The sequence below is a fragment of the Xiphophorus maculatus genome, chromosome 18, assembly GCF_002775205.1.
Source record: "Xiphophorus maculatus strain JP 163 A chromosome 18, X_maculatus-5.0-male, whole genome shotgun sequence".
In the NCBI taxonomy this organism is placed as follows: domain Eukaryota; kingdom Metazoa; phylum Chordata; class Actinopteri; order Cyprinodontiformes; family Poeciliidae; genus Xiphophorus; species Xiphophorus maculatus.
The window spans coordinates 13189201-13215154 of record NC_036460.1 but is presented as its reverse complement, the minus strand read 5'-3'; the positions used below and the strand labels follow the sequence as shown (position 1 = coordinate 13215154).

General features: G+C 39.2%; 1 protein-coding gene across 2 annotated transcripts; it reads left to right on the top strand.

The window, feature by feature from the left end:
* Positions 1 to 320: 320 nt before the first annotated feature.
* Positions 321 to 24240, top strand: blmh (bleomycin hydrolase). 2 transcript variants are annotated; one of them, XM_023351902.1, is made up of 12 exons: positions 321 to 439; positions 3259 to 3456; positions 3743 to 3852; positions 5561 to 5702; positions 5811 to 5899; positions 6010 to 6102; positions 16566 to 16721; positions 16821 to 16979; positions 17093 to 17160; positions 18780 to 18897; positions 19161 to 19227; positions 23939 to 24240. In XM_023351902.1, the coding sequence occupies exons 1-12, from the start codon at positions 430 to 432 to the stop codon at positions 24085 to 24087; spliced, it is 1359 nt and encodes a 452-aa protein (XP_023207670.1). In that variant the 5' UTR covers positions 321 to 429; the 3' UTR covers positions 24088 to 24240. The 2 variants fall into 2 exon arrangements, with proteins under 2 accessions (XP_023207670.1, XP_005808005.1); XM_005807948.3 differs by lacking the exon at positions 321 to 439 and having other exon boundaries at positions 3231 to 3456.
* The last annotated feature ends 1714 nt before the right edge of the window (positions 24241 to 25954 follow it).

Sequence of the window (25954 nt, the reverse complement as noted above, 5' to 3'; positions counted from 1 at the left end):
TTCATTTCATTCACTCCCATAGGACTACGCAGTAAACAAGAGAGAAAGAGAAAAAGACTGTCTTGTGTATGAACCACAAGTGCAAACCTAAATCTTTCTGATGCGGAACAAAGTCTAGCTGACAGAAGCTGAATATTTAGATTAAAACCTATTTTATTACTGTAACAAAAAAATAAATAAAATCATAAACCAGAAAGGTTCTTAATGTGTTAAATAATAAACAAAAGGGTGACATATCACACCGGGAAGTTTCGATGGATATAATTTAGATTCTTTAACTCCGCCCAAACGCCACGTCAAAGATCGAACCAGAGCACAGAAACGAGCGCACCCCTTGCACACACTGACTCGTTGTCTGTGAATGAGATAAACAAAGAGCCGGCGACTTTTTTGGGACTACAGTCTAAGCTTCTCGAGCTCCTCAGAAATATGGACGCCGGTAGGTTGAGCGTGGCTGTGTCCCTTCTCAGCCATGTTGGTTTTATGTCACCGACCAGCTAAAGCAAACGCTCTCCAGCATCTTAAGGGCTGACAAGTGATCGAGCTAACATGCTAGGTTAGCATTCAGTGCGTTAGCAGCATGCCGGGGTGGTGAGCTAGCAAGACTACAGTGTTCTGTCTGCAGAGTCGGCAGCTTATGGAAACAAACACTATGCATGGGACAAACATAGAGACCGCAGTTATAAGCAGATAGTAAGGAATATATTCCAGGTTTGAAGTTGTCAGCTATAGAAAATGTAAGGCTTCCTGCTTAACCAGCTAGTCCAAAATGGACCTGTCAAACTCTTTAAACTTCAGATTAATTTCCTTTAGAGGAGAATGTGCTAACTGATTTTTTTCTGAATGATTTTTAAATGTTATAGCTTTCCGAAATAGTTGAGATGTGTTCCCTCTCTCGGGTTTTACAACTCTCTGTATTTATAGGCGTTGTGTTTTTGACTTGGATCCGAGTGTTTAGATGGCGCATTTAGTAGTATGTGCCAAATATATACTGAATTATTTGTCGATTTGCGAAATGGAACAACGTGTCTTCTTTTAAACACATTTTGATCTCCGCTTTCCGGCTTCGTTTCAGCTGTTGATCTGCCCTTTGCTCGTAATGCCGCGATGGGCATCGTAAAGTGCTTAGCCAATGCACACCCAGCTGTAAAACCTCTGATGTGTGAATTTGCAAGTCACCCCTGGCTGCCAGGGCTTGGCCCCAATCCATAGAAAAACCTCTGTGCTGTCAGCTCTCGCCATTCATGCCTTCGTGTGTTAAATAACAGGCTAACCAACTTTACCAGCCTACTAACTTGGTGACTATTAGATTTCATCTCATAGCTTCAGCTTCAACCTGGTATTAGAAAAAAAATACCAGACTGCTGTCACTTTAAGCTATGTTTGCTTTAAACTGACACTGGCATCCCTTACTATTTTTCTACATTGTCAGCTTTAGTCAGGATCAGTGCATATTTCCCCATAAGGGAACCAATATAATGTTGACCTCCTGGCAAAGCACCATCTGAAAATATTTTCTGCCTTTGGTTTGTGTTTATTTTGATAGGTTGTGAATATAAGCTGATGAAGTTTGACATTATGCCAGTCTTTGCCTTTCAGCAGCTGACTCAGAAGCGTCAAACCATCGGCAGCATGCATGACTAGGCAATGTCCTGCTCAATGTTTAATTGCTCTACGCTATTATTTGACTGAATTAATTACAAACCGCCGACTGGTGCCGCTTTGATTCTGTCAGTGTGTGTTTGTTGCGTGTACCCGTTACCGTCTCCCAATCAGCGGACCGGACAAGCTTCCAGTGTGTTTTTCTTACAGATGGAACCAGATAAGTGTTCAGGGCATGATCTGGTCTGCCCTCTGCAGCTAAAGGCCTCCAGTACTATCAATCAATCAATCAATCAGTCAAATTTTATTTGTATAGCACATTTCAGCAGCAAGGCATTTCAAAGTGCTTTACATCATATCAAACACAGAAACACCATGCAACATAGAATCAACAATCAAAACATGACATTAAGTCAGATTCCATCAATAAATTTGTAATTGATTATGTTTCAAATACAATCCTAAATATTTGGGTTTTTAGTCGAGTTTGCATCCATAAAATGTTTACTGGTTACACTCCTACTGTGTTATATGGAACAAAATACCTATTGCTATTTTTATTCCTGCACAGTGGCGCAGTTGGTAGCACTGTTGCCTTGCAGCAGGAAGGTCCTGGGTTCGATTCCCGGCAGGGGTCTTTCTGCATGGAGTTTGCATGTTCTCCCTGTGCATGCGTGGGTTCTCTCCGGGTACTGCGGCTTCCTCCCACAGTCCAAAAACGTGACTGTCAGGTTAATTGGTCTCTCTAACTTCTCCCTAGGTTTGTGTGCATGTCCATCTTTGTCCTGTATGTCTCTGTGTTGCCCTGCGACAGACTGGCGACCTGTCCAGTGTGTACCCCGCCTCTCGCCCGGAACGTAGCTGGAACGTACCCTCCCGACCCCATTAGGGACAAAGGGTGAACAGAAAATGGATGGATGGATGGATTTTTATTCCCACTCACACTCACAATCACACAGTTTAAAACGATGTAGAGAGCATTTTAATGGGCTTCTGGCACTAGTCGACAATATGGAAACATTCTTGAGTTTTGTGTGCGTTTGCTCCAACTGGGCCTGTATTCCCCCATTAGAGCTGTTCTTCTAACAGCATTTATTATGCTGTTAGAAGGCAATTGTTAGTTGTTGACTCTGTTTGGAGGGCGGAAAAAGAGCGGCACCAGACGGTTGAAGTATTCAGGAAAAGATGAGGTGCTGGCTTACAACTATTGATCCAGTGTTTTCCAGGAATGATGATGTCATAGTGAGTGAGTGCTGTTGAGACGAATCTCTAATGCACAGGTGTAAACTCCAGTCCTCAAGGGCCGGTGTCCTGCAACATTTAGATGTGCGTCTGCTGCACCACACCTGAATAGAATAATTAGGTCATTAAGGCACTTGAAAACTTAACTACACAAGGAGGAGGTAATTAAACCATTTCATTCCTGTGTTTTGTACCTGTGGCACATCTACAAACTGCAGGACACCGGCCCTTGAGGACTGGAGTTTGACACCCCTGCTCTAATGGGAAGTAGTGCGTTAAATCTACAGTGTGACGATGAGTCATGAGAGTTACAAAAGAAAAAAAGCAAAGAAGCCACCTGACTGATTGAAGTTGAGCAACTTGATTTTTTGAGTCCAATTCTTTACTTCTATCTCCCTCTTATGTTCTCTAAAGGTTTGAGTCCAGAAAAGGTGACCACCTTTACAAAACGCCTGCGATCCGAACCACGTTATCTGTTGGCCCAGAATGTTTCCACCTGCATCGACCCGTTGGAGGTTTGTTTGCATCGACAGACTGTCCAGGATACTGTGCACATCTTTCAGCACTCTATTCCCACGGAAGGCAAACCTATCACCAACCAAAAAAACTCAGGTATGACACATACATTACCTGTCGCTTACAAACCCTACAGAGAACAGATGAAAGATAACAATATGTACATAACTTTGGGTCAATGAAGATGCATGCCTTTCCAATCATTTGCTTTGAGAGATTACCTAATTGACAAATCAATACCACTTTTGTGTAATTTGATTTTCAGTAGAAATCCATGTGTTAAAATGACCCAGTTCATTCTTGAATTTATTTAGGAATATGTTGAGTGACAGTTTTGTGTCATGCCTTCACTAACTGGTTTATTGCTGTTTTACAACAACAGGGAGATGTTGGATCTTCTCGTGCCTCAATGTATTGCGACTTCCCTTCATGAAGAAGCATAATTTAGAAGAGTTTGAGTTTAGTCAGTCATATCTCTTCTTCTGGGACAAGGTAACGTCCTCTGCACAATCTCATTCTTCTGCTATTGATACCTGGAGTTTGTGTTTTGCAGCATGGCAGTAACTACAGTTTCTTCTGTTAGCATAATGTTTGTGGATCTGTTTGAATCGATGCAATGTACGCAGCGCTCTGTCACCTTGTCATTGTTCCTAAAGCCCTCTTTTGTGTGTTTTGTTTTGAACTGATGTCACAGTGCCCTCTCACTGTTTCAAGCTTTGCACGTTTTTTCCCTAGTTTTTTCTTTCTCCAACATGTTGGGCCATTTTCCCGGTCAGGAATGCAGCTTTAATTTGTGACTTGTTGAAGGGAAATTGAATAACATTGCGAGTAATATTAGTCGTAAATTTAACAACAGGAAGGTAGATCTTTAAAATTTGTTGCTTCTGTTTGTGAGTAAATCTACCAAAGTGAGCATCTCCTCTCTTCGTGAGGATATTTTTGGTCTAAAGACTAATAAGAAATATCATGTCTGGATTAGAACGTGATGGTGAGGATTTTTATTTACAAGTTAAAAGTCTAACAATTACAAAAACATAGGACTAATAATTTAGAAACTCTTTTATAAACAAAACACAACTGATCGATTCTTCCAGCCTGGATGGGACGACAAGTTGTCCCTTCCCTCCTTCAATCAATCATTCATTCATATACATTTTTTAAAGAAAATATGAATTATACAATTTAGCACAATTTCACATAATCATCTCTTTGTCGGCTTATTTATCCAATGAATTTTAACCTGCTCTTTCACCAAAACTATTTTTTTTTAGCATTTGTACTTTTTCCTGATTTCACTGTCAGAAAGCATAACAGGTAAAAAATTTACCCAGTAAAAAAACTATTATTAAGAAGGCCCATGTTCTTTTTTAACAAAATATCCTGATTCAAATCAAACACATTACCTGACAAAACACTCACTTGCTTAAATTAGACCTTTGCGATGCTGTTTTGGCTATATTTACCTTTTTGATGGTTATTAAGCAAAAATCTGGGCTGGGGCATAACCCTGCTGGTTCTAATACAATAGTTGCTGCAGTTTTTATTTTAAACAGTAGATGTCACAGCAGAGTAAATCTACCTCTATTCATCAAGTGAAAATGCAGAAACACAAACCTTCCAAAAGTCTCCGTGTGGATGTTTCTGTCCTTGTTATGGGAAGAGAAACGACAGGCGTTGACCAGGTGCTAGAGGTGACAGAATGCACTAAAGTGCAGCTGTTCCCATTATTTCTGCTCATCTCTGCCTGACCTGCAAACCAACAGCATCAACTCCCACACTTTAACAGACACAGCTCGGCATGTTCTGTGAGTTTTGATGGCTATGGTATGAGCCTTCAGTTTATTTTAGGCGTAGCGATGGGAGAAGCGTTGTGCATATGTGTGTTTAACAGCATAAAATACATCCACCCACACACACAGAGTGGGTGCTGAGTTCTTTCCATCAAAGGTGAATGTTGAAACTATTTTTCTACACAAGTTGCAGAAGTTTGCAGACGGTGATAAAAAATTGTTGAATGTGTCTTTTTATTCAGTGTATGTAGACTTTGGGATTCAACAGGGCAGCATAAAATAACAGTCAGGAATGCAGCTTTACAAGCACAACTATATGTAGAAAAAATGTGGCCCCTCTTCATAACGGACTGACAAAAATCAGGTTAATTAATGTGAGCTATAAACATAAGAGCTGTTTTTTTTTTCAGATTGAGCGTTGCTACTACTTCCTCCATGCGTGCGTGGAGACGGCACAGAGAAAGGAGCCGGTAGACGGACGTCTGGTCCAGTTCCTTCTCTCCAACCCAACCAATGATGGCGGGCAGTGGGACATGCTGGTCAATCTCATTGGTTAGTTCTCATGAAACATAATCATAGTAAATTAAAGCTAATATTTTTTTGGATCTGCACATTGTTTCTGCTTTTCACTTCAGATGTTTTCTCATTGCTTTTGTTTAGAGAAGTACGGTGTCATTCCAAAGAAATGCTTCCCAGAGTCACACAGTTCAGAGGCTTCACGGAGAATGAACGACATCCTCAATCATAAAGTACAATTGGCACATTTAGATCAGTGTTCTGTTGAAATCATATTATATCTTCATCATTGACTTGTGTTAGTAATAGAACAGAGCTGTTTTTGTCTTCCGCTTTGCTTCAGCTGAGGGAATACTGCTTGAGACTGAGGAACATGGTGGCCAGTGACGCTACGAAGGCCGAACTATCTAAAGCTATTGACTCCATGATAGAAGAGGTGAGCCTATCAGGGAATACACACTCATGTTTTCTTCTATCATGTTGATGTGCTGATTGACTTTGGAGAGATTTTTTAATTTTGCTGTAGGGGAAAGTACTGACTGTAGTCTCACTAATAATACTAATACATTTTATTTGTCTCTTGACGCTCAAGGTCACCTTACATAATTTAACATAAAAACAAACACAAAATTGAAATGCATAGTAAAGATGGGTTTTGAGTTTGGACTTGAAGTGTGGCAAAGAGTCGATCTTACAGAGATCAGGTCAGTGAATTCCAGAGTTCAGGCAGTAAAACATTTCCTCTGTGAAAACAAAGGATTACTACGGTGGCCGACAAGTGCAAATGCGCAGCAAAAGAGAAAACATGCAAACAAAAAAGAAGACACCCCCGAATGAAATGCAGCAAACAAAAAGAGAGACGCAAACACCCCCGAATGAAATGCAGCAAATAAAAAGAGAGACGCAAACACCCCCGAATGAAATGCAGCAAACAAAAAGTGTTGAAAACGGAAGTGCTCCAGACCACTAGGGGGAGTCAAAGAAAATAGTATTCATTTCTATGGGACCAGATGCAAGATTCTTCTTCTTCTTCTTCTTGGTATTTATTGGCGGTTGGCAACAAACTTACAGTAGCATTACCGCCACTTCCCAGTATGGAGTGTGGTTCGAGATGGTCTATAAACTTTCACTTTCTACCTTTTCCCTCCATTAACTCCTGATTAAACATACCCCCACACATACACACCTGCTTATATTATCCAACTTGCTTATAACTTTATATACCCCTCTTTGATATTCTTTACACATTCACACCCAACTTGCTCTACTCATATCCTATGAAATAGCTTTGTTTTTTTAAGATACCGAATAATTATTTGAATATGTCTACTCCCGAAATCTCTCCTCAAAAATTCTATTAAATTAAACCTTTCTTTAATACCTACACACTCTCTCAGCATGCATCTTCTCTCTTCTTCATACTTACAACACTCTAAAATAACATGCTCTATTGTTTCAGACTTCTCACAATAATCACACTTTCCAGATGCAAGATTCAGAGAGATACCTTTACTTTCTTTCAAATTTCTTTCTCTGAATCTTGCATCTGGTCCCATAGAAATGAATACTATTTTCTTTGACTCCCCCTAGTGGTCTGGAGCACTTCCGTTTTCAACACTTTTTGTTTGCTGCATTTCATTCGGGGGTGTTTGCGTCTCTCTTTTTGTTTGCTGCATTTCATTCGGGGGTGTTTGCGTCTCTCTTTTTGTTTGCTGCATTTCATTCGGGGGTGTTTGCGTCTCTCTTTTTGTTTGCTGCATTTCATTCGGGGGTGTTTGCGTCTCTCTTTTTATTTGCTGCATTTCATTCGGGGGTGTTTGCGTCTCTCTTTTATTTGCTGCATTTCATTCGGGGGTGTTTGCGTCTCTCTTTTATTTGCTGCATTTCATTCGGGGGTGTTTGCGTCTCTCTTTTTATTTGCTGCATTTCATTCGGGGGTGTTTGCGTCTCTCTTTTTGTTTGCTGCATTTCATTCGGGGGTGTCTTCTTTTTTGTTTGCATGTTTTCTCTTTTGCTGCGCATTTGCACCTGTCGGCCACCGTAGATTACAGAGTGAAAAACTTTGTCTGATCAACTTCTCTCTTAACAACTTGATTTTTAATAGAAGCAAAAAATAGAAATGTTTGAATGTTTTTTACAGGTTATAAGGATGTTATATGTAATATGTATATATTATTAGAAAATGTGATGCATTTTCTAATACTTGTTGGCACTTTTATGTTACCTTTAATGTACAGTGTAATTTTTTATGTTACAAATATATTTTGTGAGGGCACATAATAGTAGGCAGTTCAAAATAAAAAGTAAAATTCAACTCCAAATACCTACATTTAAAAATAAAAACTGTATTGTATTTATTTATAAAAGAACATATAGTCAGTATTCAGATCAGAATTGTGAATTTTTATAGACTGTTTAACTTATCTAGTCACTGTGAACTGCAAGGTTCAGTTCTGTAAGGAATATGATTTTGTGTTTTTACTTTGGATACAAGAGTATACGATTTTAGAACTATTTTTACTCAGTGCTTTTTTCCCCCACATATTCAACTTTGTCTGGTTAGAGTTCTTCAAGCTGCTTTAATAGGATTTTTCTTTTGCTCCTGATTCTGAGGAGGAAAAATTACAATTGCGACAAGTCTAATCTGGTCACGATCGTAAGTTGTTTAGTCTAACAAAGTGAATGACTCAACAAGCATCTGGACCAGTAAAATTGCATTTGTCTGCAATTTGTGACTTGATGATTTCCTCTCAAGTGCAAAAGACTGAAGCAGAGTCTAGTACTTAACAAAACCTCAAGGAATTTTAAAGATCGAGTTCCTCAAATCATTCGTTGAACCGATACAGCTCTAATTGCCACTATTTGTTGAAGAATTAATTTTTATTACATGTTACACTTTCCACCTCAAAGTTTCAAGTTGAAAAACGAAGAAATGTTATCTCGGATATCAGAATACTAAATGGGTAAAGACAGTCTTCAATATTCAATATGGCTGCCTTAGATGGACAACTTAGTGATAACAGCACTTCAGCCACAATTTATTTACATTCTTGAACATTTTCCCTTTTGAATCTTTCACACAGTGCTAACCAATCTCCTCTATTGAACATCTTGGTGTTTGATAGTACAACATAAAGTGAAATGTGTTATTACTTTAACTGCAAACACCATTGAAAGCCATCCAAGTTCCTCAGTGGTGTCTGTACCCCGGTGTGGTAATCGTCATTGTGAGGTGATAATGCATGACAAAACTCTGGTTGATGGCATCTCTCAAAGCCAAGAGACTGTGATGCATTTTCTAATACTTGTTGTTGGCACTTTTATTGTCATAGCTATAAATACCAGAAACTATCTGGACGATCTTTACATCCACTACAGGCAACAAGGGGAGTGAAAGGTGACTCAACCGGCCAAATATATTACTGGTGTGCAGAGCTTGAATACATGTCACTTGAAGTATCATAAACTAAATATTACATCCAACCGATCCATGGATGTTATAATTTATGACATTGTGCACTTCTACTCTTTCATATTTCTTTCTAATTAGATTAAATATACACACACTTTTCTAAATTTAAGCCTCTTTATCTTTTTCATGCTCTAAAACACATTCTTCTGCTAGAAAACCAAAGTCCATTGTAATCACAGAGCAGAAATGTAACCTGGAGAGTATGATCCTATGTAGCTTTTGTCTTTCTTCTGAAAGTTACATAAATGACTAAAACATATACTGCAATATACTGAAGCAGACTGCAATGCATGATGGTCCAATAAAGTGTTAAGCCTTGGTACACCACCTTTAGTGAGACTCAGAATAGTTTTACAGACACTGAAATCATGGTTCAAAATTCAAAACTCACTACCAAGAGGCTTATTTAATGTATGAAGGATTCTGTAAATGATTTTTGCTGAAGTGCTTAATTGTTTACTCTATTCAGCTTTGTGTAGAGAATGTGTGAGTTTGATGGTCAATCAAGTTGAGTGAGTTGAGCTTCTCAGTTCTTGCAGGTTATGCATTTATGGAGCATTTTGCATTGTAAAACAGAATGCTGCTGTTGTAGTTGAGTTATTAATAGAGAAGCAGACTTTGGACAGTCTGCTTCTCCACTGAATTGTTTCATTTTGACCAGCAGAGGGAGCTATCCATCAATGCATACCTGGGGAGAACAATGTCCAGTGTAACAGTGGACATAAAAATAAATTGAAGGTATTGAAGTTTGCCAGTCAACAGGTATTTGCTAAAATTAAAGACAATTTGAGATATGGAACAAAAATTCAGGCTTTCATATTTAAACAGGATAGCATAAGTTAATCAAGTTTCATTGAGAATGTTGAACTCATTTTGATGCATGCCTACACGTTTTGTTTTTTAGTTGTATCATAAATCTTCCCTCTCTTGTATCTGTAATGACGAGGTTAATTAATTTATTTTTATCAGTATTTGCTACACACCAGCAGCTCATCTGCTCGTTTTTCCTTGTGCGGTTTGTGTCTAATGCGCATACGTCATGTCTAAAGCAGTAACCATGGACGATAGTGATCTTGTTTATGGAACAGTCAGTGATCTGTTGCTGCACAGCAAAGCCCGGTGCAACAGTCAGCCCTCTTCATGTGTGTAAACAAACACATGTGCCACAAACGTAACATGTGTCAGGTGCCCCTCAGTGTGTATGTTGTGTGGGTTTAACGCCTAATTCGCTCTTTCTGTGTGTGTGTGGGAGGCCAGTCAATCAATCTCCCATCGATGCAGTGCGGAGGCCTGGTTAAACACTCTTTGTTGTCAGCTGTTAGGTTGTATTGTGCTGCTGACTGCTTGCTTGTTTAAACAGTTGTTTGCATCTACCTGCACCTTCATGGATGTCCTCTCATCGCCACACACATACACGTATAGGATACGTATGTTATGCAACAGTTAGGTTTCCTGCTGCTACTCTGCACCGCCGTTTTGTGAAAGGTGATGGAGGATTGTTTTTGTGTTTGTCCACCTGCAATCGTTTTGTTATGTGAAACACAACTCAGTCACGGTTGTTGCAGACGAACGATTCACTCTGTTAGAAGAACGATGGGCGTAAACAGAGCCAAACTACGCACGGATGTCCCTCCAGGCTAACTTGCACAGTAGTATTCAAGCCAACGATGACGAGACTACATTTGTCTAGAGCGGCGTGATATTAGGAAACATTACTCTCTGTTGTTGTTGTTATTATTATATTATAAAAAGTTAAATAAATATTTGAATTCAAATTTTAATGTGCAAGCCTTTAAATTAAAAGTGCAATTTATCTTTTTGATTAAGAGCAACTGCAGTTTTTATTAATCATACAGCTCATTGGTTTTTCTGTCTTAAATCTTTGCTTTTGATTTTTTTCAGATTAACTCAATTTTGTTTTGTAAGAGATGTAGTCCACATGATGTCACAGGTAAAGTAGTGGTCTAAGAAGGCTAACAATGCACTTGAAAAACATACAGAGATTTAAGATGTGGTGGTCTAGATTTGGGGTAAATTTTAGCTTCATATTAGCTCAGTCTGTTGTAATCAACTGGAAATACTGTTGAACTTCTTGGAGGCTACAAACCTCTGCATCTCAGAAGGTAATCTTGAAGAAATTTCTGCCTCTTACTAAAACACATCTGCCAGTGGATTGTTAATTAGGTTAACAAACTACCTCATGATTCTTACAGTCTGTGAAATTCCTGCCCTCAAGTCCTAATCTGTGCTCACCACCTGCTCTGTTTGTGCTCTTGAATCTCTTGGCCTTAATTTCTTTCCTCTACGTTGAGGGAACTAGTTTTACCTCAGTTTGCTCACATGTGCTTCAGCCAGGATCAAAGCATCTTGTCAGACCTACTTTCATGTGCGTGGAAGTGATGCTGTCCAACTGGCCTATGTAGCGGCTGGGATTGTGCCCTGGTCTTTATCACGTCGGCCCCGTACACACCGCAGTGACAGCCAATAGGTGTCAGCGTCTCTGCTTCCACTCACCAGACTTGCCGCTCACTTGACTTTAATGAATATATTTGCGTGTCAAGAACCTGTTCTTATCGTAACAGCTGGTTGGGGATGTTCAATCAAACGAAGCTCATGACATTAATTTCAGAACCGTGGCATAAGACTCCTGGTTTGAATTATGACATCATTTCTGGTATCTGTGTTGTTCAGGCTCAGATGATGACTGATTGACTCATCATGAGTCCAACTTCAAGACGTTACAAAGAGTCAACATACACACCTAAATAGGGGAAAAAACGAGTCACAGGAAACGACATATATGCTGTACTTCACACACGTAAAGAAATACACAGATGTTATCCCTCACGCCATGATTGGAGCCTCTCTGCTCCATTGCGTCATGGAATCAGACGCACCATGTGCAGCTCTGCTCTTGGCTCTGAACATGCAGAGTGTGATTCCTGAGACAAGTCTAATTTATGAGTCGGTCATCAGCTGACAGAGCAGTTACCCTCTGCTACTCGGAGGCCCTGTGCATGCGGGCGGCTGGCCCCCATCATTTGTTGTTCTATGTGGGTGGGTTGCTGCATGTGTGTCTGTGTTTCAGGTTGCAGGAATAGCCTCAGCCTGAGTCGTCTGCTTGCCTTTTTTTTTCCTTCTTTTTCTTCTTTTGACTTTCTCCACACAATTGCTGGGATTTAACAATGACCACATGTGTTGAATGTTTACAAAACATGGAAGTTTAATCAAAACCTCTTTCAATTTTATCCAAACTGTTTGCATGGTGTCATTTGCTTATACTCACAAGTCCAGCTTCTAGACAATGGTTATACATTTATTTCTGAGGAGCAATTAAGAGCACCGTTTACCTCATTTTGGCATTCAGTTTGGTGAGAATGCATTTTAACCCTAAAGTTTGCTGGCCACCATATGTACACAACAAATTACTTCTATTTTTTTCTATAACTTTTCAGTGTGCGACATATTCAATAGGTGTTCTTTTGTTTGTTCTTTATTATTAAAGATTGCTCAAATTGTTCTGCTGTGCAGAATTATTTTCATTTATTGTGCGAGAGTACTTTTTTCTTAATTTTTCATACTCTTGGGAGCGGGGGGCTTAACATTTAAACTCTAATCTTTATTTGTATTTTCAGGCTACATTTATTAGCACCCTGATGAAGAAATATGTAAATTTATAGATTGGTTTTATCACAGAAGAATCATCCAAATGCTCTTAAATTTACAATTAGTGCAATTAACTGGTACCAGTAATAAGTCCCATAGAATATATCCAACTTAACTTTTTTTTTAAAGTTACTTAGTCTTTCTAGGAGTTTATCCGTGATTTTGTGTTTTCTTGGGGAAAAGGATATGATGTGATGCATCATATCTCTTGGCCAGTACTCTGGAACAGGACTCGGATTTATCTTGTCACCACCTAGCTTTACGGCAGTAAATTGGGTAAAAAAGAATATTGCAAGGCTCATTGTGGCAAGACATTTTTACTGAGAGCTACAGTAAAGAGTGACATCTTGTGGGCGCTAACCGAGCAACCATCACAAACAGCCAAAAATGAGTTTACTAAACACAACTGAAATCATGTTTGTTGATCAGATGAGACTAATGGCACACACCACAAAGTCTGTATCTGAAAGACACCACCAGCCCCTTCGTTATGTTGTGTTAAACTGCCCGCAGCAGTGTGGACGCCCCAAGGTACATTACCTAGCAATCTTCCTCAGATCACTGGATGATTTGCTTTGGGGAACAGATCTTTCTAATTGAAAATACTTGACATGTCTGACTGAACTTTCAGGATTTAAAGATTTAAATGTATTAATTGAATGTTTTTTGGATTTTAAAAAGTCTAAACTTCAGCCAGCTTGGCCATAAAAGGCTTAAATTAAAGATTAATTATTTTGTAAATGTGCATATTACTTCTTTACATCTGTTTTTCATTTACCTTAATTTGTTGAGGTACTCCTGTGGTAATAATTTGTTATGCTAGTTGTAGTTCCAACTTAAGAACTTGGGTATTTTATGGTAAAACAAAACTATAGAGCACGGATTCACCATTTATGTTCTGTTCCTAAAAGTGGTATTTTGCTTGGGGAAATGAAATACAATTGTTTTTGTCAAATTATGTGAAGTTGTTAATTAACCGAAGTTAACTTGACCAAGTTTAACTCAGCTCTCAAAAAGTCTCAAATTTACCCCATTGATATTTGCAGAAACCCTTAAGGATCAATGACTAAACCCAGAAATCCGTTCTGTCTCAGTGCACCTTTAATTTCCCCTTGGCATCAATAAAGTACTTTTTGAATTTGAATTGAATTTGAATCGGCTTGACATACGTGTGTGAAAGGTGCCAAGTGACTCAGGTTCTTTTGACCAGATGAAACGTGGTGTCTGCTTTCCATAAACCAAAACGTTTAGGCAACAAACACTTCCAGGTTAAAGGTTGGGGTTTCTAAAAATCATTCTGTGCCATATTATACAGATGCTATAAAAATACATTTCTTTTTTATGTTATTACAGTTTTTTAATTTTTTTTTTTATTTCCATGTCTGCGCATGTGGTGTTCTGTATACTGTCAGTCATTTCTTGTCTGCTGTATGGGTAATTTCACTCCTAACATCAGATGACCTGTTTGTTTTGGTCACACACAACATCTAAATATGTAAGATGGGTGTCAGCCATCCAGTAAACACTGGAAACAGATCTTATCAGACTTTGGCCACAGTTGGCGTCAGTGTCGTGCAGTCGGTCGGTCACTGTTTACAGCTTGACATGCAAACTAACTGTGACAGACCTGAGGTGGATTTTCATTCAGATACTGAATTACAACAAAGGGGGCTGCACAATAACAGATCCCCACAAAATAAGTGGATAATGTTGAACTGTTCTTTGTTCAGATTTTAAGATTAAGATTTGAGTGAATGCATGTTTGATGTAATTTGAATTAATGGAATGCCAGCTGTCTTGATTTGATAAATATTTATAGTGAATTATATCTGTGTTTCAGAATCTTCATTTATATTTTTGGATGTGTTGGATCATTTACTTTTAGCTAACATCAGCATGAGTAACCATGATGAAAACAAATCAATAGGTTAATAGAACAATTTGTTAATTTTTTTCAGCATCTCTGTGTCTCCCTCTTCTGTTTTCTTTTTGTCACTCATTTACATCTGTCAGTGATGCAACAGGTGTTCCAATATTGGTCCTGCTCACATGTCACCATGGCTGTTTATCCTCTATGGTCTCTTTCTGTCAGCCCAGCCTCACACTCACACCCCCTCTATTTACCTTACCTGTTGTGATGTGTGTTCACAAGGCTGACCTGGAGTAAAGTTCTCACACTCCCTTGATCAACACTACATTACGTTTGATCATGTTCTTAATCTCACCTCAAACCTTCTTCAACCTTAAGTTCAGAGCTATTCTTTTGTAGAAAAGAATGTTCAAAGCTGACAAAGACAAAACTCCACACAACCTACAGATGTAATTCCAGCCAAAGTATTCTGCAAAGAATTGGCTTGAGTGGACTGAATAAAAAGCAACATCTTCCTTTAGTGTTTTTAAAATCCTGATTAAAAAGCAATGTAGCCTATATAACATGTGTTGTAAACTGGCAAAATGTTAAAATATTTATGGGTATGGATGCTTTTGCTATGCTGATGGTTACAGAGCTCTTTGCTCAACTATCACGAGGAAGTTGGACATTACAAGAAGAAAATACAGGTAATGAAAACGAAAGCAAGAATTGAGGCAGAGGTCGAGGGACAGACGGGAAGATGGACACTTTGGCTTTAATCTCGCCCATAGGACGGTTTAAACAAAATTTTTGAGCTGAGATCAAGGAGGTTCAGAGGCCTTTGTTGACTCAGTACATCTGTGTATTTTGGTTTGTGTCTGTTCTTTTTGTGACTTCACGCTTTGCAGTGCTGAAAGAGGCAAGTGTTTGTTTGACTAAGTCAGGGCTAAATTTCACATCTTGACTAGGAATTTTGGAAAACGTTTGCTTAACTTACACAATTAAAACATGCATTGTAGTATTAGATTGTGTTTGCCAAATCACTGAACTTATTTTCCTAACACCACAAATGCAGTCCACTTCATCTTAGTTTTTCTTATTATTTTTGATTGTATTTCAATGCAACAGTCGTTTTAGGTGCTGGGAGAGGCGAGCAAAAGATTGGAGAGGAGAATAGCAAAAAGGGGGAAATTCCAAAGATAACTCTATCAGAGGCTGGAAGGGCCAGATTGACAGACGACCCAGTCCAAACAGCTCGATTTAGCCCACAGGAACTCGGTCTGAACTACTGCACTGCAGGAAGACATGTATGAAGGAACGAGGGTGTGTGTGAGGAGTGACTAGATTGGGGTGAGGGGAAAAATGTAGAATGGGGAGAAAAATCAAAAGGCGCAAATGTTGCCAGAATGGTGATTGCTGGGCCAAAGATTTTGACTGAGAAATGAAGTTGACCACTTGAGGCAATAAAAAAACTAACTATATACTGTATCTTTAAATGGGGCGGTATTGTGTATTTTCCAGCCACATAGTGTCAGCTTATAGCACAATTAAGTACCAATGTTCCCTTTAGATGTACAATTGTTGTATATATTAAACATAACTTAAAAGAAATTTGACTTTGCAATTGCCTTAAAACTCAGCCTCTGTCTATTTAAGAAGCTCCTGCAATCCATAAATTAATCAAAGCATCACTCTAGGTATGTTTTTGATTAGAGAATAACATAGCATGATTTAAAGCTCAAAAAAGTGTTTTACATAACCCTCCACCCCATTTAAGATTAGCTGTAAATGTTTTTACATTTTACAGCTATTTCTACACTAGCAACATCTCATAATGTGGGATAACCAGCTCGATAGGTTATTTAGAACAGTTTATGATGGAGGGTTCATGTTCCTGCTGTCTTTGCAGGTGTTTCGTGTGGCCAGTGTTTGTCTAGGCAGCCCACCTGACACCATCTGCTGGGAGTACAGGGACAAGGATAAGAACTTCCACCGCATGGGACCACACACCCCCCAGCAGTTCTACAGGGAACACGTCAAACCTCTTTACAACATTCAGGACAAAGTACTTACCACATCAGACAGACCACACAAACATGAGTTGCATACTTGCAAAGCGAAGCTGTTCGCTCTCTAAACTTGTGCGGTTCCTCCCCGTGCTCAGGTCTGCCTTGTAAATGACCCCCGACCGCAGAATCCTTACGGGAAGCTGTACAGCGTAGAGTTCCTCGGGAACATGGTTGGAGGTCGCAGGACTCTGTACAACAACCAACCCATCCAGCTGCTGAAGAAAGCCGCAGCGGACTCCATCAAGGAAGGAGAGGTCCGTGGGAACAACTGGACATGACTGTTGCCACAAATATTTGTAAATTATGGATTCTGGAAATTGAAAAATACCTTTTTTTTAATGTTTGTTTATCTTTCCACTTCTCTCAGGCCGTGTGGTTTGGATGTGACGTCGGGAAACATTTCCACAGCAAACTGGGCATTAATGACATGAATGTGTGAGTAAATTTAATCCAAGTTTCTCCCAAGAATGGATGAGGCTTTAGACTGTACTAAATTTCCGTTCAGTTATGATAAAAACACTCTCCACAGAACTAGAAGCTGGCAGGAGATAGCTTTGTTTTCAAATATGAGAACCTGTCTATTAAGGATTGTTTCCACCAAACAGAATCTCTTTCATTCACTTTTGGGTTCCAACCCAATTTGCTCTTCTTGTTCATGTAAATCAGGGGTCTCAAACTCCAGTCCTTGAGGGCCGCTGTCCTACAGTTTTTAGATGTGCCACAGGTACAAATCACAGGAATGAAATGGCTTAATTACCTCCTCCTTGTGTAGATCAGTTCTCCAGAGTCTTGCTAATGACCTAATTATTCTATTCAGGTGTGGTGCAGCAGAGGCACATCTAAAGGTTGCAGGACTGTGGCCTTCGAGGACTGGAGTTTGAGACCCCTGATGTAAATGGAACAAAACTCTAATAGTCTTGCAAAAGTATACATACCGCTTTAACATTTTTTCTAATTTTCATAGCACAACAACCAACCTTAGTGTTGCGTATAGTGAATTTATGTGATAGATCAGCACAAATTAATGAACATTTTTGAATTGGAGGTAATATAAATGGATTTTAAAATTTATTACAATTGAAAATCACCAGTTTTGCTTTTATATTTCCATTGTAACTCATAATGTAGGTTTCCAATCTTCCAATCAACTTTGACTACCTTATCTACCCCTGCCTTTTAGTTTCATCTGATAAAATTCATTACAATTCTCAATTATGAGAAGCCATAAGGGACTTCTTATGGCTGTCTTCCATCAGTAGTTTTCTGCTTGCCACTTTTCCATAAAAGCCAGATTTGTGGAGTCCAGCACTGTTAGTTTTCCTGTTCTGTTAGGGTTTAACTCTGCTGGAGACTGCAGCTCCGAGAAGTTTTGTGGAAATAGGCGGTGCTTTGTGAGAGCAAGCGTTTAGGAACCCCAAATGGCTGCCACTGGAGATTAAAGGATTTCTCGGATATGCATGAAAGAATTAAAGCAACACTCCAGGTATGTTTTTGATGGGGGAAGAACATTTTAACATTATATGAAGCTCAAAAAAAGTTGATTTCACATAATGCTCTCCCTTTAGGATTAAATTACAGGCAAATGGTTCACTTTACAGTTCTATGTTGGATCATACAATTTAAATAAATATATTTAAGACTGTGGTTTCAAGGTGACAAAAATGGTATGAATGCTTTTATAAGACAGTATCAGGTGTCGATACGTTCTCAGAGGAAATGTGGCTGATCTGCGTGAGTTGCTGGCGCCAGCTTAACTTTTCCCGCTGAACTAAACCTGCATGGTGCCGAACGTCTGGTATCATCACTCAGACGGATCTGTTTCAACATGACGCCCAACGTAGCCTAATTTCTTCAATCATACTCAAGATAAGGAGAAATGCTGATGAGCTAGCTATTCTAAAATCCCAGACTTGTGCTTTTGGCTTTTTTTCTTAATCCTTCTAAAATAGATTTAAGGATTACTTTTTAAGATGGTCTTATGAAAAGATGCTTTTAGTGTACAAGTGAAGTCGCCACCTGAGTTCAAATTGGAAATACTCTTGATTCCTGTGCAGGTTCAACCACGAGCTTGTGTTTGGAGTGTCTGTAAAGAACCTTTCCAAGGCAGAGAGACTGATATATGGCGACTCCCTCATGACGCACGCCATGATACTCACTGCTGTTACAGACAAGGTACACTTCCACAAACGTACACTCCAGGAATGTGACAAACTCATACGCACAGCACTGACTAACCACAAGGAATACACACATTCAGAATTTCCCAGGGTTTTACTGTTTGTTTACTCGACTCTAATCTGCTGCAGTTTTTCATAATTCTGTCAATTTCCTCCATTGTAAGCAACCCCAGCTGTCAGGTCACTCTCTTCTCTCATGTCTCCAGTTCTCACTCTTATCTCCCCCCTTGTCTGACTTCTGTTCTCTCTCTCTCTCAGGGTGGGAAGGAAGGTTACGAAAAATGGCGGGTGGAAAACTCCTGGGGCGATGACCGTGGAAACAAAGGTAAGAACCAAAACTCTTGATTGATCCTCAGAAATGTGTGATGCTGAATGTTAAGTGCTTCAAACTAAACCTCCTTATTTCATCTAAACTTGGCACATTTTCCAGCAAAGTAATTCGGTCTGACATTGACTCATAAAGCTCCTGTTCATATGTATTCAGTTAAAAACAGGACTAGAAGGAGCAGTTTCTGTTACGATGCATTTTATATACTTTAGGCAGTGACAAACAACCCAACAAATACATTTTGTAAAAGAACCACAGCACTTTATAAGAAGCACATGCATTATTCTACATCTGGAAGATTTAATTTGCTTTGGAAACAGAACATCTAAATATCTCTGCTCTCAGATATGAATTTGAGACCACAATTCATATGCCTAGATCAGACACTGTAAACTCAATTGTGATGTGGAGATGTCTTTTCTACCAAAGCAATATTAGTGCAAAAGACCTTCAGAAGCAAAAGTGTAACAAAAAATTAACAACACTTTAAAAAGTATTTGTCTAAATTATTGACTTATGATTAAATATCGAACAACAGTTTATCAGATTACAAGTAGTTCCAATAGATTGACTAATAACGTCCTCCTTGACCTTCTTTCAGTGCTGTAGTGTGGCCGCCATCCAGAAGAGGGCGTCACTGGTCATCCTTAAGCAGAGCCAGTTGATACAGAAATAAAGATGTCGGAGGGATCTTAGAACAGGAAGGTGAACAGTCACAATGGAGTCCGGCGTGAGATGCAAGCTGCACTTCATGGCTTTATGTTTTTAAATATAAACACTCGACAAGCTCCTTAAGTTTCATGGAGGATTTTGGTTTGTGACAAGTTAAACCAAGCTTTGCAAAATTGAAGGCGATGTGGTTCATTCAAAAGAGAGATAGACAGCGCTTTGAGTTCAAAACTTATTGTGCTTTGAATTTATGTTCATAAATTTTAGATCTTTACATGTATTGGTTTAGTTTCTTCCTTTTTTCTTTGTTCCCAGTGCGCCTTTGCTTCTTAGAGCCTCCCCTGTGTTGATTTTTCTATATACATATGTAATTGCCTGTATCGTCTTGCACTGGGAGTCAGTCTGACATTTTTTTTTGTTAATGTGTGTTTTTTCTTCAAATCAGTTTGCCTCGGTCTGGTGGCAGGGTACATCTATTGCGTTAATCCTTAAGTCAAAGCAAACGGTGATGTCAAGCTTTATTTCAAGGCTGGATTATAATTATAGGCTTCTGTCTTTTAAATGCTTTTAAAGCCATTTTTTGTACGCCAAAAAAAAAAGGTTTTGGATCTTTCTACTTGTGATATTGAATCTATGAAATACTGGTGAAGATAAAACAAAAGTCACAAATGATTAATTATTCTTATGAATCTAATATCAGGATTATGAAAATTTCTCAAATATTTTGTAGATGGTTTTACAAGAGCAGCAGATACTCCTGAGGTTTCTTCAACTCTCTCTGCTGCTTATCTCGATCTCTGGCCTCAACAAGCCTCTGGAAGTTCAGGGTGCCAAACACACACGATTGTGTGCATTTAGGCACACAACTATACTCACAATATTTGCTTGAGCCCACAAACCTTAGAGAGTATTAGGAAAATATGTAAAAGCCCCTCAGTCAAATCAGATTTATTTCATGCAGATCTTATTCCATAAACACCAGCAGATGGGGGATGAACACCCTCTCCAACTCTAACCCATCTGTAGCTAAATTCATAAAGTTGTCAAGAACAAAACTTTGAGAAGTGGAATTCGTATGAAAGACAGACTTTCTTGGATAAAAGGTGAACAAAAGGTTGAAAAATAAGTAGACGAGGCTGCGCCTGAAGTAAAAGCAAAAGCATGTAGATTTGGTGAGAATTTGGGAACAGTGGCAGGGAAGAAATCAAAGTTTTTGTGGTAGAGGGTAAAGAGGGAGCAGTTATGGAGATAAAAGTGTTTGTAAAAACCAAATGCCTCCCTTTAGATTTTTTGATATTCCTGCTGACCCCAAAAAAGACACAGGAGAGATTTAACTCTCTGTTCTTTCACCTTTAAACCGTCTGTCAGATGCTATAATTGCGCCCTTCTCTCCACAACTCATTTTTATACTATTTTAAACAAATATCTGGCTACACTATTGTGGGTTTTATTTTACACTTTTAAAGGAATATTTGGCCAAACCCGAGTTCCAAACATTTAGCATATCTTGTATCTGAACCTGGAATTATTCTGGCAGATAAAGATGATGGCTTAATTTCCCCCCCAGTTCTACTCTGTTGTTAGGCAAACTCAAGAATATTAGGTTCATTTGTGTGGAAGGATTTGAATAAGAGACTTCATTAGCTTTTAAGTATGTTTCCAATCCATCACGGTTATTCCCATCCAGTTATCTGTCCCTGCACCTCACTTAGAGTCCTGCTTTCATTTCCTTTGAAGTAGGTTAGGAAGTGTCATTTGTTTTCACAATTATTTTTTACTGTTGTCATCAAAGCTACAATGCCTTAGCACCTCGTTCCTCATGTTGTGCAATTCCTTCTAATTTCCCCAAAGTTGCCTTTCACCCATAACCCATTTGTGAACCTGTTTATCTCCTTGCTGTTGGTAGCAGGTCTTATGCTTCCTTTGGGTATCGGGTTGAAGCATCTGGGATTTGAGTTCGTTCACAGTGCATTACCTCACACACTGATCCAGTGAGGAATCTGGAGGTTTTTCTATATTGTATGGGCCATTTAACAACAATCAGGGAATTGATATACAGTCCAGACAATAAGCTAAATATATGGTCATCAAAATATAAATAAAAGAACTTTGTGGAATGCAGTAGATATTGGCTAAAATATTCCAAGTATCATGAGTTGTCACTTTGCATGTCAATGTAAAATTCATCCTGCATAATAGTCTCCCTACAGTCAATGTCCACACCTGACACAGACCTGACAGAGGTCAAAATGCTAAAGGTCACAGAGCGAAGTGGAAGAATAATTGCGTTTTTGACCAAAAATCATTGTTATTACTTGATTGTCTTTTATGCAGCCCTAGTCATCAACTCAGCTGTTGCAAGGTTTGGCAAGCAGCTCACAATTGTAAAAGATGACAAATAATTCCTTGAGTTATTTATCATTGTTCCTTTTTAAAGCCTGATCACCCCTGAATATATTTGTGTCCACTTTCTGGTACCCTAGTGTCTTCTCTTAGGCTGAAGAATGAAGCAAATGCAGAAGTACGAAAAGCCAAAGTGCCTCAGATGAGGCCGGCTCCCTTCAGTGCTGTGCCCTGTTGAGTTAGACAGATGAATGCAGTGGCTGCTACCCAGATCCTAAGTATTGTCATTGTTCTTCTAAAACACAAAAATGCAAAGCCTTTTGCTGCGACTTGCTTTTTTATGTGAAATGCAAGACAGCTGTTTTACACTCTCCCAGCTCCTACTACATCAATCTGTCCTTTGCTCTGTCAGCCTAAAGGCAAATAACACCCAACATTCCCACACACACCATGCCACCCAACATGTGGGTTCCAGGAACATCACACCAGCTCACAGGAATACCACAGTGGGAATCGGGCAACGTGCCATACGAAGACATGCGTGCTTGGAAGAACTTGAATACGCAACACATGCTATCTTGATGCATTGTTTTGAACTGTGGCACGTTCTTGCAGTTACCCTGACGTCCTTGATAAGTGTACTCAACAGTGGGAGTGTTTTCTCAACTCTGAGCACGTGGGAAGAGAGGAAAAGCTAGTTGAATTCAGTTTTTAACAGGATTTTAGCTGTTGCCAGGTTGCTTTCCACATTCAAATGCAGACAAATTTTGAAATCAAGCTGAGCGGTGACATTGGAGAAACCAGGCAAACATTTTGTGTTTTTCACGGTGGTTGTGAACAGTTGATACCAGGAATGCCGAGTGCGGCACAGAAGGCGGTGTTAAGTCATGAGACTGCTGAAACAATAGCTTAGCAATGAAGAGCATTTAAAACCTATTAACATTAACAAACAAAGACCAAAAACTGTCACCCTTAATTGAGTTTTCTTTACCTCCTCTATATGTATTTAAAGAAGGGAAAGTGAGAAATGGATAATGTAATGTTGCTTGTTTTTTGTAAAGGAAAAGTGTAAACTTGGTTCACTTTCTTTGAGGAGAAAGATGAATCTGTCTGCACAGGACTGAGAAGTGTTGCATAACTTTCCCATGATACTGCTTACCCATGCTAACTGAGCTGTGCTCTAATGAAAAGCTCATGAAAGAAATAATGGGTAAAGTTGTCCATGCAAGGAGAAAATATCATAACGTAACCAGACAAAATATTCCGCTAAATCTGCTGGTTGCAGGTTTGTTTGACCAAGAATCATTAATGTGTTTGATCTCTAAAATAATGAATCTGCGCTTTGTTTAGACTTCAGCACCTACTACCTGTTTAAACAGAACTGCTAGAACAGTTTATCATGGATCCCGTCTTGATAGTTTTATATAAGAGAACATGTGCACATATTTTGGTACAGAAGGCAGAGAAAGCATAAGCAGAAAGTCTTACTCGCCAATAAGATATTTAGGCTTCTTTTCCATTCTCCAGGTTTTAGGAACGTTCTAAAATAAGTGTAGGAAAAATCTGTTATTATTGCTACGCACAATGTAATTGTTCAACATGAGTTTAACTTGGATTTGTTCATTTCTTTTCTTTTATTTTGGAAGTTAATTGTTGCTTTTTCTTGAGTCTAAGCAGTTTGTCCCGTTCTCTACAGGTTATCTCATCATGACGGACGATTGGTTCTCGGAGTATGTCTACGAAGTGGTTGTGGACAAGAGGTTCCTCTCTTCTGATGTGCTGGAAGTGATGCAACAGGAGGCTGTTGTACTTCCTGCGTGGGACCCAATGGGATCATTAGCATAAATCCAGAAATCCAGGTTTTAGCCCCAGCCCTCAGTCTGATTGACTCCGCCCTTTTCCTCAGCTGCTTTTACCTCCAATATTTCCCTCACAGCCTCCCCCCTCCAAAAGAGCTTGTTCTTATAGGAAAAATAAAAACTTTTCTTTTTTACTCGACTACCAGTGTCTTTTGTCTGCATCGCAAGTAAATGAACATACACATGGAGTCTGCACTGTTTGTTTTTCATCTTGGTGAATTGAGCTCGTGTTCTATGCTCTGTATGGCAAACATCAGGAATGTTATGGCATTAGACTTAAGCCATTAAATTACCAACTTCTTCCTGTGGTGTAGGCCAATGAGGTATGGACGTTTGCATGCTATACGTGGTTCATTCATTACAATCAGAAATTCAGATTTGGCTTGCTATAGGAAATGGAGTGAGGGACACAGCAATTAAGCTGTTCTGGTTAAAAGTTGAAACATCTCTTATGGCTGTTAATCTCACTGGGATACAAAGTTAAACATCCATGCATGCGCATAACAATGGGGAAAATAGAACCTCCAGTTAGCCAAGCATCCAGGTTTTGAACTGCCTAATTACCAGGGGGGAACTCCTGCATGCAATGGGAAAACATACAAGCTCCACACAGAAAAGTCCCAACCTGACTGTGAACCCAGGACGCACTTGTGGTGTGGCGGCTTCCCTAGTGCCTGTTCAAAACACCGGAGAGTTGAGAGCTTTTCACCAAGTGAAAAACATTTGTTTTGAAGTATCCTTCCTTTTTAACTGTAATTTAGCTACCTCTGTTAAAAGATTTGACATAAAAAAAATTTAAGCATGTAAAGATTTTATCTACAAGTATGATACTGTTGTGCATCGAGATCCATTTGATCCTTTGTTTTTTCTCTGACAACTATGGCTTTGGCTAAAGGTAAACACATAGCCTGAAGACAGGTGAAATGTATAATTAATCAGATGTATCATAATTAATTTAGGTGTGAAAAAAAAGATGCATAAGGTAAAGTTTTTTTGTGTGTTTGTGTGCACGCTCCTTAAACAAGCTGTTTGCAACTTTAGCATTTACACGTTTAACCAGTGTAACCTTCTGAAATTATTTCATGAGTTTAGTTTTTACCTCTCAAAAGCCTGGAAAAATGACCGGAATGTGTACACTTTTAACATCCACTAAACCTTGCCATCTCCTTTGACAGTAACTATATGCGTGTTTGCAGTTTATGAAACTAGTGTTTCATGGGGTTTTCTCTTGTGAATGCAGTCCAATGGGACTGGTGCTTGTTACATTTATAGGTGCAGGACGCAGAACAAAGCCCTGCTGTGAACTTACGAACCCATGCAACCGGACTTACGAGTTCTGACGTCAAAAATGAGTCTTATGATGGTTTCAAATTAGCAGCTATTTGTGTCTGACAAGAAGAATTAGCCCATCACTGAACCATACAGGACCAGTCACTACACAACAGGCCTCGTAGCTGTCTGCCAATTTCTCTTTTTCTTTGCTGCCTCCTCTTTGTTGTTTGTGTCTGCAGTGACGAGGATTAACCTAGTGCGTTGGCTGATGCTGATTGGAATGACGGTCAACACCCGAGCGCAGCTACAACACAAAGAGAGCTTGGTGATTTAAGTGTCACCCTCACGGTTACTGTGTTTTCTGTTTTAGCCCCTAATGGTGTTCCCTCTACCCCTTCTCTCTGCTTCTAATTCACACACACACCAAATGAAGGCTAAGTTTATTCCACTACACTACTGTACCTGGCAGGAAGCCACTTGGCTCTGAGGGTTGCAGGTGGTTGGAAATGGGTTACTTTGACCAGGGCACAGACTGTCTCAGAGTTCAAAAAGCTTTCTGCAGTTTACATCATATCTCACAT